General features: G+C 47.2%; 1 protein-coding gene across 2 annotated transcripts in view; it reads right to left on the bottom strand.

Moving 5' to 3' along the window:
• Positions 1 to 1,686: 1,686 nt before the first annotated feature.
• Positions 1,687 to 12,668, bottom strand: part of SLC38A12 (solute carrier family 38 member 12) — a 91,179-nt gene continuing 80,197 nt past the window's right edge. For both annotated transcript variants that reach the window (XM_075349655.1, XM_075349654.1), the window contains exons 9-10: positions 12,533 to 12,626; positions 1,687 to 2,886 (exon numbers count right to left, since the gene is read on the bottom strand). In XM_075349655.1, coding sequence (XP_075205770.1) covers positions 2,126 to 2,886; positions 12,533 to 12,626 — 855 coding nt within the window. In that variant the 3' untranslated portion in view covers positions 1,687 to 2,125. The remainder of the gene's footprint in view (positions 2,887 to 12,532; positions 12,627 to 12,668) is intronic.

Genomic DNA, 12,668 nt, shown 5'->3' with positions numbered 1-12,668 from the left:
TTAGATATATCGTAGCGTGACGGGGCCTTAATTCTCAACCCAGTAAAGGAACCCTTGTTTATTTCTGCCTCTGTCTCGGTTTATGACCCACTGGATTCTCTTCGGACCAACGGTCATTACACATGCGCCACCTCCAGCACATTGATCTCCCAGTAACAGACTTAAGGAAAATAGCGCCCGGAGGTGGCGCATACGCAGATGAAATCTCGGCTTGTCATTGAGATGAGAGCTCAATCTGCACACACGCCGCTCCGAACACCATTTCTTTGAAGCCCACAGTGCTGACAGAGCATCTGGAACACCCATCGCACTGGCCTGCTCCACACAGCTAGCACAGCCTGACCGCTGTCAGCACAGACCCCATCGCTGCCAGCAGCATCACCCCACTCCAGCACCGCCCCTGCCTCCTGTGACCCCACTCCACCACCGCTGCCGCCCCCTCTGGTAAGATACCACCGGAGTATAAGACAGACCTCATTTTTTTTTTTTCTCTAAATTTGGAGTGCGTCTTATAAAATCGAAAAATACGGTAGTTGTCGGCAAACAGCTGTCCAAACTATCGTTCATCCGACAGCTATCCATTGTGTATGGGGACTGTAGGGTTGATGGCATATGTATGGCACAAGATCACTATGGCCTGCAGCAGTCACATGGGTGTATGTGACGTTATTTCCATAGGATAATGAAATGGCTTTAGAGAACCACCTTGAGCTACAGAGGATGTCATATTGGTTACTTTTTATTATATCACATTCCCTGCGGCTAGGCTTGTATGTTAAACCCTTAGAAAACTGTTATTCATTTTATGGCCGGCATAGAAGAAAAAAAAACCAACATAGAAGTAAGCCACAAACTGCAACATTGTAGAGCCATACTGTAGGAGGATTGCAGGGCGTTCTTACAATAAAATGGTTGGAGAACACATATATAATAAGATGGATTTTTTTTCTTTAAGCCCATAACATACACAATGAATGTCATTGTCCACCTCCTAACAGTGTGCCACAATCACAGAAAGCACATAGAAATAAACTTAAACACACAGTATATATTGTGTAGAAAACAAGCAAAGCTGTGCCACATACAGATTTCATCAGGGCCGGGAGTAATGTACTCATAAATCACCTCTGCTCTTGGAGAGAGATGAGAAGGGGGGTGGGGTGGCGAGGAATCTAATCAGCACCAGAAGCATCTGTAATCAGTATGCCCTGGGCACGTGCTGTGCAAGTGTAGGCTTTAAAACAGTTTTTTAAAGGAAGTCCTTCAATAAAACACAAATTGAGTCTCCGAGTCTTAATTTTATTTCGCTTACAAACAAGTAGCTATCCACTGTGCACAGTGTAGTCCAGAATGCCGGTCTATGGTCACAGAGCAGCGAGGTTGTGTTGGAGAGAGGAACTCCGCGGGCATCAGACCGCCCCATGGTCAGGTCGGTCAGCGACACAAGGTGTGCCTGCATTCCCTTTTTTGATATAAAGGCAATAATCATCCCTTTTACATGCCAGTGCAGTACAGGCAATGTCTTCCTGGTAGTGAACCCATTATTTGCCAGAAAGAAGACAAGGCACTGTTAAAGAGGACCTATCATCAGCTCAAAAGTGGCCAATTTTGCTTAATGATCCCAAGTATTTATTTATTATTTTTAATTTATTTATTTTTTTTATCTGCCCTATGGTTCCAGAGATATGGACTTTTTTTTTTTTTTATTTAGTGCCATTTTTTCTGGTCTTTACCAAGCGGACGAGGCTTTCAAGATTCCCTGGGGGAGTGTCACACCCCCCTTGGAAAAAAGAAACAAAAATTAGCATTAAATAAAAAGGCCCGTATCTCTGTAACCATATGGCAGATTTTAAAGAACCAAAAATGGAGAAACTGGAATAGAATGAAAGTAATAACTGGCAACTTTTGACCTGGTGAAATATCCCTTTAGTAAAATTAGTTTATGATTATGATTTCTTCTTAACAAGCAGTCTTAACTGTGGTCGTCCTAATAGCATAGGATATGTCCAGTGAGAATGGGGCCAGCCCCAGTGAACTTGCGGCAGTATACAGTAAAACAAGTGCCGTTCATGTGTCCTGCACATAACCGTCTTGCTCAGGCCATGATGATCATGGTTTGTAATGCTTACAGGTTAACATCAGTTAGGATTATGTTGGCAGTGACATAAATAAAGCAGGTTAATGCCCAAAGCAGAACAAACCACACCCAACCCACTTGTTTAAAAGGAGACCGGTGCTTATTACTACTATCGGGTCCATACACCAGGGCGGAGTCTTTGCGACTGCAGAACACGAGAAACGCTGGAATTACGTATTGGATGCCATTTCCTGCATAGGCACCCGTGACACTCACTAAGAGTTCTAGGTGGTTTGTACAAAATGCCACAATGATAGGTGGCACCAGCGTTATGAGTGGAAACACAATACGGTCCACAAGCCAGGGATATGTACCACCTTCCCGATGAAAAAGAGTCCTCCAGTTGTTTCGCAGTGTGACAGCAATGATGGGGAAATTAGTGCTGATAGTGAAGACTGGAAATAATCCGAGAAAGTAGCCAATCACTGTAGGCACAAAGGGGCTACATCCGCTGAAGTTCAGAGTGTACATGTCCATCAGGCTCCCGGAGGAGAAGCAGAATATAGCCGTGAAGCAAAGAAGGCTGTAGAAAGACAGGACCAGCACATAGTCCAGGAGGACAAGTCCGGTCAAATGTTTCTTCCTGGACACAGGTGTGATCAGTGAAGGCAGAGAATGCTGACACATGAAGGAATACACACACACCCCAAACAGATTTCGGATCCCAGAGACATCTGCCATAGGGGGTTTACCTTCCCCTTTGCCTTCGCCGATACGGATGAGTGCCATCACGATCATGATGATGAACGCTGCAGTGAAATAGAAAATAAAAGGGGTTAATCTATGTGAATGACCTGCTTTATTTCATTTTTATGATCCCGTGGACCCAGAAATTATACTTTGTGCAACTGGGCAGTCAAGAGTTAAACTGTTGTCTTCACGATTTATGAGACTGACTCAGATGAGAACAAAGTGGCAGTAAAGCTGTGAAAACTCATTACCCGCTTCATAAATCACTGGGAGAAGGAGGCCCCTGACACTACCACCTCTCCTCCCCATAGTGCTGCAAGGACAGAGCCCCCTCTCTACCAGTGTGAGTAATAAAGGGTTATGAGCAGGAGTTATGTGCGGCATTGCTTGGGCATGCGTGGTGCACGTGGGTGGGGTGGTTGGAGGATGTGGTTTGTGACATTTGAACGTGATCTGATTTATGGATTTGCTTGAGGATTTTAATCTCCAGTTGCCTGCGGGCACTCACAGCGGATGGGATACAAGTAAATGGATTTGTGTAGCATGTAAGAAGGATCAGACAGTTTCATAATACTCCACTGTCAATCTCAGAATGGGACAGGCAACTGCTCAGAGCATTGTTTTATTAGGCTTGAGGGTTTAATTCAGAAATATATCAAAAATGTTGTTATGTTTGGAAATTCCTTCCTAAGGACGACCACAAGGCACAGCTGAAATAGCTGAACAGTTATTGGCCGCCGTGGATGGACCACTTCAACTTTCCCATACGTAATGGCAACAATGCAAATTTATTCGGACAGATAAAAAATTATATATATATATATATAAATATATATATATATTATAATAATATATGTTTTCTGTGGGTTTTTTTTTTATATATATATAAAAAAAAAAAAAAGGTATTTTAGGTTTCCTAAAATGTAAAGGTGAATAAACCATTCCCTGTAAAGATCATATGAGTCAAGACCCAGCTTATCATACTTCAGGTGACACTTGGAGTGGATCTGCCGCCAGTTTTCGTAATACAAATAGCATACATTATTAAACAGATCTTAGACCTGATGAGAACGGTTCACTTACTACAAGCCCTGAAAAAAAATTATGGACTCACCTGGCTCTGAGGACGTTCATTTAGTTGTTTAGTTTTGTGCCATGCCTGTGATCTGCTTTTTTTTTTAAATCAAAATTAAAGTCATTTCAAATGTCAACTTTCTGGCTTTAAGAAACACTAAAAGAAATATCATGAAAACATAATGTGCTAACCAGTAACAGTTACTTTTCAAGGCCAAACAGGGGGAAAAATTATGGAATCACTCAAGTATGAGGAAAAAAAATTATGGAATCATGAAAAAACAAACAAACAAACAAACAAACAAAAGAACCCTCCAATACATCACTAGTATTGTGTTGCACCACCTCTGGCTTTTAGAACAGCTTGCAGTTTCTGAGGCATAGACTTAATGAGTGACAAACAGTTCTCTTCATCAATCTGGCGTCAACTTTCTCTGATTGCTGTTGCCAGATAAGCTTTGAAGGTTGGAGCCTTGTCATGGACCATTTTCTTCAACTTCCACCAAAGATTTTCAATTGGATTGAGATCCGGACTATTTGCAGGCCATGACATTGACCTTATGTGTCTTTTCAAGGAATGTTTTCACACTTTTTGCTCTATGGCAGCATGCATTATTCTCTTGATAAATGATTTCATCATCCCCAAACATCCTTTCAATTGATGGGATAAGAAAAGTGTCCAAAATTTCAATGTAAGCTTGGGCATAGAGTAATGACAGCCATCTCCCCAGTGCCTTTACCTGACATGCAGCCCCATATCATCAACGACTGTGGAAATTTACATCTTCTCTTCAGGCAGTCATCTTTTTATGGTTTAGCTTTTCTGTATGTAAATCCCATTTCCTTTAGGCACTTTCTTACAGTTCGGTCACAGACATTGACTCCAGTTTCCTCCCATTCGTTCCTCATTTGTTTTGTTGTTTCATTTCCTGTTTTGGAGACACATTGCTTTAAGTTTCCTGTCTTGAGCTTTGATGTCTTCCTTGGTCTACCAGTATGTTTGCCTTTAACAACCTTCCCATGTTGTTTGTATTTGGTCCAGATTTAAGACACAGCTGACTGTAAAACAACCAATATCTTTTGCAACATTGCGTGATGATTTACTGATTTAATTTGATAATCCTCTTCTTTGTTTCAATTGACATCTCGTGTTGGAGCCATGATTCATGTCAGTCAACTTGGTGCAACAGCTTTCAAAAGGTGTGATCACTCCTTTTTAGATGCAGACTAACGAGCAGATCTTATTTGATGCAGGTGTTAGTTTTGGGAATGAAAAGTTAGTGTGATTCCATAATTTTTTCCTCATAATTGAGTGATTCCATCATTTTTTCCCCTGTTTGGTCTTGAAAATTAACAGTTACTGGCTAGCACATCATGTTTTCATGATTTTTTTTAGTGTTTCTTAAAGCCAGAAAGTTGACATTTGAAATTACTCTAGTTTGGTGCCATGTCTGTGATCTGCTTTTTTTAAACAAAAGAAGGGAATTTTGTTTACTTACCGTAAATTCCTTTTCTTCTAGCTCCAATTGGGAGACCCAGACAATTGGGGTGTATAGCTCTGCCTCCGGAGGCCACACAAAGTATTACACTTAAAAGTGTAAAGCCCCTCCCCTTCTGCCTATACACCCCCCGTGCATCACGGGCTTCTCAGTTTTGGTGCAAAAGCAAGAAGGAGGAAAAGTTATAAATTGGTTTAAAGTAAATTCAATCCGAAGGAATTTCGGAGAACTGAAACCATTCAACATGAACAACATGTGTACACAAAGAACAACAGCCCGAAGGGAACAGGGGCGGGTGCTGGGTCTCCCAATTGGAGCTAGAAGAAAAGGAATTTACGGTAAGTAAACAAAATTCCCTTCTTTTTTGTCGCTCCATTGGGAGACCCAGACAATTGGGACGTCCAAAAGCAGTCCCTGGGTGGGTAAAATAATACCTCGTAATAGAGCCGTAAAACGGCCCTTTCCTACAGGTGGGCAACCGCCGCCTGAAGGACTTGCCTACCTAGGCTGGCATCCGCCGAAACATAGGTATGCACCTGATAGTGTTTCGTGAAAGTGTGCAGGCTCGACCAGGTAGCCGCCTGACACACCTGCTGAGCCGTAGCCTGGTGCCGCAAAGCCCAGGACGCACCCACGGCTCTGGTAGAATGGGCTTTCAGCCCTGAGGGAACCGGAAGCCCAGAAGATCGGTAAGCCTCGAGAATTGGTTCCTTGATCCACCGAGCCAGGGTTGATTTGGAAGCCTGTGACCCTTTACGCTGGCCAGCGACAAGGACAAAGAGTGCATCCGAGCGGCGCAGGGGCGCCGTACGAGAAATGTAGAGTCTGAGTGCTCTCACCAGATCTAACAAGTGCAAGTCCTTTTCACACTGGTGAACTGGATGAGGACAAAAAGAGGGTAAGGAGATATCCTGATTGAGATGAAAGGGGGATACCACCTTAGGGAGAAATTCCGGAACCGGACGCAGAACCACCTTGTCCTGGTGAAACACCAGGAAAGGGGCTTTGCATGACAGCGCCGCTAGCTCAGACACTCTCCGAAGTGATGTGACTGCTACCAGGAAGACCACTTTCTGCGAAAGGCGTGAGAGAGAAATATTCCTCATTGGCTCGAAAGGTGGTTTCTGAAGAGCCATCAGCACCCTGTTCAGATCCCAGGGTTCTAACGGCCGCTTGTAAGGAGGGACTATGTGACAAACCCCCTGCAGGAACGTGCGTACCTTTGGAAGTCTGGCCAGGCGCTTCTGAAAAAACACAGAGAGCGCTGAGACTTGTCCCTTAAGAGAGCCGAGCGACAACCCTTTTTTCAATCCGGATTGAAGGAAGGAAAGAAAAGTGGGCAAGGCAAATGGCCAGGGAGAAAAACCCTGATCAGAGCACCAAGATAGGAATATCCTCCACGTCCTGTGGTAGATCTTGGCGGACGTTGGTTTCCTAGCCTGTCTCATAGTGGCAATGACCTCTTGAGATAACCCTGAAGACGCTAGGATCCAGGACTCAATGGCCACACAGTCAGGTTGAGGGCCGCAGAATTCAGATGGAAAAACGGCCCTTGAGACAGCAAGTCTGGTCGGTCTGGTAGTGCCCACGGTTGGCCCACCGTGAGATGCCACAGATCCGGGTACCACGACCTCCTCAGCCAGTCTGGAGCGACGAGTATGGCGCGGCGGCAGTCGGACCTGATCTTGCGTAACACTCTGGGCAACAGTGCCAGAGGAGGAAACACATAAGGGAGTTGAAACTGCGACCAATCCTGAACTAAGGCGTCTGCCGCCAGAGCTCTGTGATCTTGAGACCGTGCCATGAATGTTGGGACCTTGTTGTTGTGCCGGGACGCCATTAGGTCGACGTCCGGCATCCCCCAGCGGCAACAGATCTCCTGAAACACGTCCGGGTGAAGGGACCATTCCCCTGCGTCCATGCCCTGGCGACTGAGAAAGTCTGCTTCCCAGTTTTCTACGCCCGGGATGTGAACTGCGGATATGGTGGAGGTCGTGGCTTCCACCCACATCAGAATCCGCCGGACTTCCTGGAAGGCTTGCCGACTGCGTGTTCCCCCTAGGTGGTTGATGTATGCCACCGCTGTGGAGTTGTCCGACTGAATTCGGATCTGCTTGCCTTCCAGCCACGGCTGGAACGCCTTTAGGGCAAGATACACTGCCCTTATCTCCAGAACATTGATCTGAAGGGAGGACTCTGTCGGAGTCCAGGTTCCCTGAGCCCTGTGGTGGAGAAAGACCGCTCCCCACCCTGACAGGCTCGCGTCCGTCGTGACCACAGCCCATGATGGGGGAAGGAAGGATTTCCCCTTCGACAGAGAATTGGGGAGAAGCCACCACTGAAGGGAAGCCTTGGCTGCCCGTGAAAGGGAGACGTTCCTGTCGAGGGACGTCGACTTCCCGTCCCATTTGCGGAGAATGTCCCATTGAAGTGGACGCAGATGAAACTGCGCAAAAGGAACTGCCTCCATTGCTGCTACCATCTTCCCTAGGAAGTGCATGAGGCACCTCAGGGGGTGTGACTGACCTTGAAGGAGAGATTGCACCCCTGTCTGTAGTGAACGCTGTTTGTCCAGCGGAAGCTTCACTATCGCTGAGAGAGTATGAAACACCATGCCAAGATATGTCAGTGATTGGGCCGGTGTCAGATTTGACTTTGGAAAATTGATGATCCACCCGAAACTCTGGAGAGTCTCCAGAGCAATGTTCAGGCTGTGTTGGCATGCCACTTGAGAGGGTGCCTTGACCAGCAGATCGTCTAAGTAAGGGATCACCGAGTGTCCCTGAGAGTGTAGGACTGCTACCACTGCTGCCATGACCTTGGTGAAGACCCGTGGGGCTGTCGCCAGGCCGAAAGGCAGTGCCACGAACTGAAGGTGTTCGTCTCCTATGGCGAAACGCAGGAAGCGCTGATGCTCTGGTGCAATCGGTACGTGGAGATAAGCATCTTTGATGTCGATTGATGCCAGGAAGTCTCCTTGGGACATTGAGGCGATGACGGAGCGGAGCGATTCCATCCGGAACCGCCTGGTTTTTACGTGTTTGTTGAGCAGTTTTAGGTCCAGAACAGGACGGAAGGATCCGTCCTTTTTCGGTACCACAAACAAGTTGGAGTAAAAACCGTGACCCTGTTGCTGAAGAGGAACAGTGATCACCACTCCTTCCGCCTTCAGAGTGCACACCGCCTGAAGAAGAGCATCGGCTCTCTCGGGGGGCGGAGATGTTCTGAAAAATCGAGTCGGAGGACGAGAGCTGAACTCTATCCTGTACCCGTGGGATAGAATGTCTCTCACCCATCGGTCTTTTACCTGTGGCAGCCAGGCGTCGCAAAAGCGGGAAAGCCTGCCACCGACCGAGGATGCGGTGTGAGGAGGCCGAGAGTCATGAGGAGGCCGCCTTGGGAGCGGTTCCTCCGGCGGTCTTTTTAGGACGTGACTTAGACCGCCATGAATCGGAGTTCCTCTGATCCTTTTGAGGCCTTTTGGACGAGGAGAACTGAGACCTTCCCGCGGGCCGAAAGGACCGAAACCTCGATTGTACCTTCCGTGGTTGAGGTCTGTTTGGTTTGGACTGGGGTAAGGATGAGTCCTTTCTCTTGGATTGTTTAATGATTTCATCCAATCGCTCACCAAACAGGCGGTCGCCAGAAAATGGCAAACCGGTTAAGAACTTTTTGGAAGCGGAGTCTGCCTTCCATTCACGTAGCCACATGGCCCTGCGGACTGCCACCGAATTGGCGGATGCTACCGCCGTACGGCTCGTAGAGTCCAGGACAGCATTAATGGCGTAGGACGCAAACGCCGACGCCTGAGAGGTTAAGGACACCACTTGCGGAGCAGATGTACGTGTGACTGCATTAATCTGCGCATGACAAGCTGAGATAGCTTGGAGTGCCCAGACGGCTGCGAATGCTGGAGCAAAAGACGCGCCGATAGCTTCATAGATGGATTTCAACCATAGCTCCATCTGTCTGTCAGTGGCATCCTTGAGTGAAGCCCCATCTTCCACTGCAACTATGGATCTAGCCGCCAGTCTGGAGACAGGAGGCTCCACCTTAGGACACTGAGCCCAGCCCTTGACAACGTCAGGGGGGAAGGGATAACGTGTATCCTTAAGGCGCTTGGAAAAACGCTTATCTGGACAAGCTCGGTGTTTCTGGACTGCCTCTCTGAAGTCAGAGTGATCCAGAAACATACTCAATGTACGCTTGGGAGACCTGAAACGGAATTTCTCCTGCTGAGAAGCTGACTCCTCAATTGTAGGAGCTGGTGGAGAAATATCCAACACCTGATTGATGGTTGCTATAAGGTCATTCACTATGGCGTCACCATCAGGTGTATCCAGGTTAAGCGCGGTCTCAGGATCAGAATCCTGATCTGCTACCTCCGCTTCATCATCCAGAGAGTCCTCCTGCTGAGGCCCTGAATAGTGTGATGAAGTCGAGTGAATTTCCCAGCGAGCCCGCTTAGGCGGCCTGGGACTGCGGTCCATGTCAGAGACCTCACCCCGGGATCCATGGGTCACCCCAGGAGCACTTTGCTGCTCCAATTGAGGGGGGCCTGAGGTCAATGATTGAACAGTGCCCGGGGCCTGAGTCACCGGTCTGGACTGTAAGGCTTCAAGTATCCTAGCAGACCATTTATCCATACTCTCAGACAGTTTGTCAGCAAATACTGCAAACTCCGTCCCTGTCACCTGGACAGTGGTAGCAGGTGGTTCCACCTGGGCCACCAGTAGCAGAGGCTCCGGCTGAGTAAGTGCCACAGGGGCCGAGCATTGCACACAATGAGGGTCAGTGGAACCTGCCGGTAGTATAGCCGCACATGAAGTACAGGTTGCAAAGTAAGCCTGTGCTTTGGCACCCTTGCTTTTTGCGGACGACATGCTGTTGTCTCCTCTGAGTACAATCCAGGAGGGTATATAGCCAAAAATCAACAGTGCGACCGTACAGTGTAAATGTATAGCATATAAACATATATATATATATGTACACTCCGGCACTCAGTGGGGCCAGCACCTCAGGTGCTGCTTACCAACCGCTAAAAAGCGGTTGTGTGATCACCAGATTCCCTGCCTGAGCCTCCCAGAGCCTGTTGTCTCTCCTCTCCAGCGTTAGAAGTGCTGACAGGAATGGCTGCCGGCGTTCTGTGGGGAGGAGGGGGCCGTGGGCGTGCCCTAGAAAGTGCGGGAATCTGGAGCCCCACTGTGCTGAATGAGGGGGGAGGAGGATACAGAGTATGCTCCAGCCCTCAGCGCTGACGTCCTGTGCAGCGTCCCGCCCTTCCCCTGACTGACAGGCCTGGGGGCGGGAATATGCGATACTAGGCCGCAAAAGCCGGGGACTAAAGTTATAAGCGCGGCCGGCATATAAGCGCGGCCGGCGCGGTAGTCCCCGGCGCACTAACACACCCAGCAGTGCTGCAGTGTATATGGCACAAGCGCTCCATGCGCGGTCCCCACGGGGACACAGAGTACCTCAAAGTAGCAGGGCCTTGTCTCTGACGATACCCGGCTCCTGTCCAGCAGATTCCCCAGGGGCTGCGGAGGGAGCACGGTCCCCTGTGCCTAGAGACCGATTAGGATCCCACTTCACCCAGAGCCCATTAAGGGATGGGGAAGGAAAACAGCATGTGGCTCCTGCTTATGTACCCGCAATGGGTACCTCAACCTTAACAACACCGCCGACTAGAGTGGGGTGAGAAGGGAGCATGCTGGGGGCCCTTTTATGGGCCCTCTTTTCTTCCATCCGACATAGTCAGCAGCTGCTGCTGACTAAGATGTGGAGCTATGCGTGGATGTCAGCCTCCTTCGCACAAAGCATAAAAACTGAGAAGCCCGTGATGCACGGGGGGGGGTGTATAGGCAGAAGGGGAGGGGCTTTACACTTTTAAGTGTAATACTTTGTGTGGCCTCCGGAGGCAGAAGCTATACACCCCAATTGTCTGGGTCTCCCAATGGAGCGACAAAGAAAGTAAACAACTGAATGAACATCCTCAGAGCCAGGTGAGTCCATAATTTTTGCCAGGGGTTGTATGAAAATCCATAACAGAATGGCTGTATGCCCCTTATTTAAAAAAATAAATAAAATTTAAAAAAAAAAAAAAAAAAAAAAATCAGCATTTTAGGAGACCAGTGATAGAATGAAAATGTCTCAGGAGTCTTAGGGGCTGACTCGTTAAAAGTGCTTAGACCAGAATTGTGGCATAACACAATTTAAGTTACTATATTTTTGCACAACTTTCAATATTTCGCGACTTTATGTGTTTACACATCAGTCTTCACCAGCTATGCCAAAATGGGCATAGTGTGGCTACAACCGCAAACTCGTGAAACGTTCATTAACTCCAGCGGCGAACGTCAGTTAAGAGATGCCCTTAACTCATTAAGTGCATCAAATCCCCAGTTGTTCGGTGTGAATGACTTGGCCCTCCCTGGTGTATTATGTCTCTGTCCACCCAGGCTGACTGACAGCTGCAGCTTGTACTGAGCAGTGTGAGATCTCAGCAGGGAGAAAGAACATTGAGGAGCTGTCAATCAGTAGAAGTGGGCAGTGACTAGCTTAACCTTCAAAAAGTATTCTATAGCGTTTCTGACATGTATTTTTAAAGTAAGTACACTAGCCTCATTAGGCCAGACAGATCTATTTAATAATGTATTGTGCAATCTGCTGGCTGATACTGAAAGTATCAGTTTTGCTTTTGCCTATTCTCCAATAAGGTAATGTGAAACTTATCATAAGCTATCTATACACATCTATGAATATAAAATAAAACTAAACATTACATTGCATGTGTGATTCCCTAATAACACTAAAGCCTGTGTAACCATTGCCAGTAAACTGGCATCTATTTAGCTCATCAGCCTCGCCAGTTGCTCTTTGCATGTAGAGCCCTACCGGCCGCTCGGCACTGCCAAGAGCAATCACACAACACACTTCTCTACTCCACGTGACTGTAGAAAAATATCCCCACTAAAGACTTAACATTCACAATGACAGTCTTATTAATGGCAGCGACGATGCAAACAAATGCCACAAATGATTGCTATGCTGTTCAAGGAAACAAAATGTATTTGTATCGCATAAATGAGAATATAATAATGTCACTCGCTAATACCTTCTTTCCACCACTCACCTATCCATCTCATAAGGGACGTCAAAATCTGCAGATATTTTGTCTTCTGCACATTAAAAAAGGTAAAAGGGCCGAGGAATAGCGTGAATACAGCCTGGGAAGAAAAGGGCAACCATTAAATTACAGCAATGCATTA

Source organism: Anomaloglossus baeobatrachus, chromosome 5 (assembly GCF_048569485.1).
Source record: "Anomaloglossus baeobatrachus isolate aAnoBae1 chromosome 5, aAnoBae1.hap1, whole genome shotgun sequence".
Taxonomy (NCBI): Eukaryota; Metazoa; Chordata; class Amphibia; order Anura; family Aromobatidae; genus Anomaloglossus; species Anomaloglossus baeobatrachus.
Note: the sequence above shows the minus strand (reverse complement) of the source record. Positions and strands in the feature narration are given on the sequence as shown.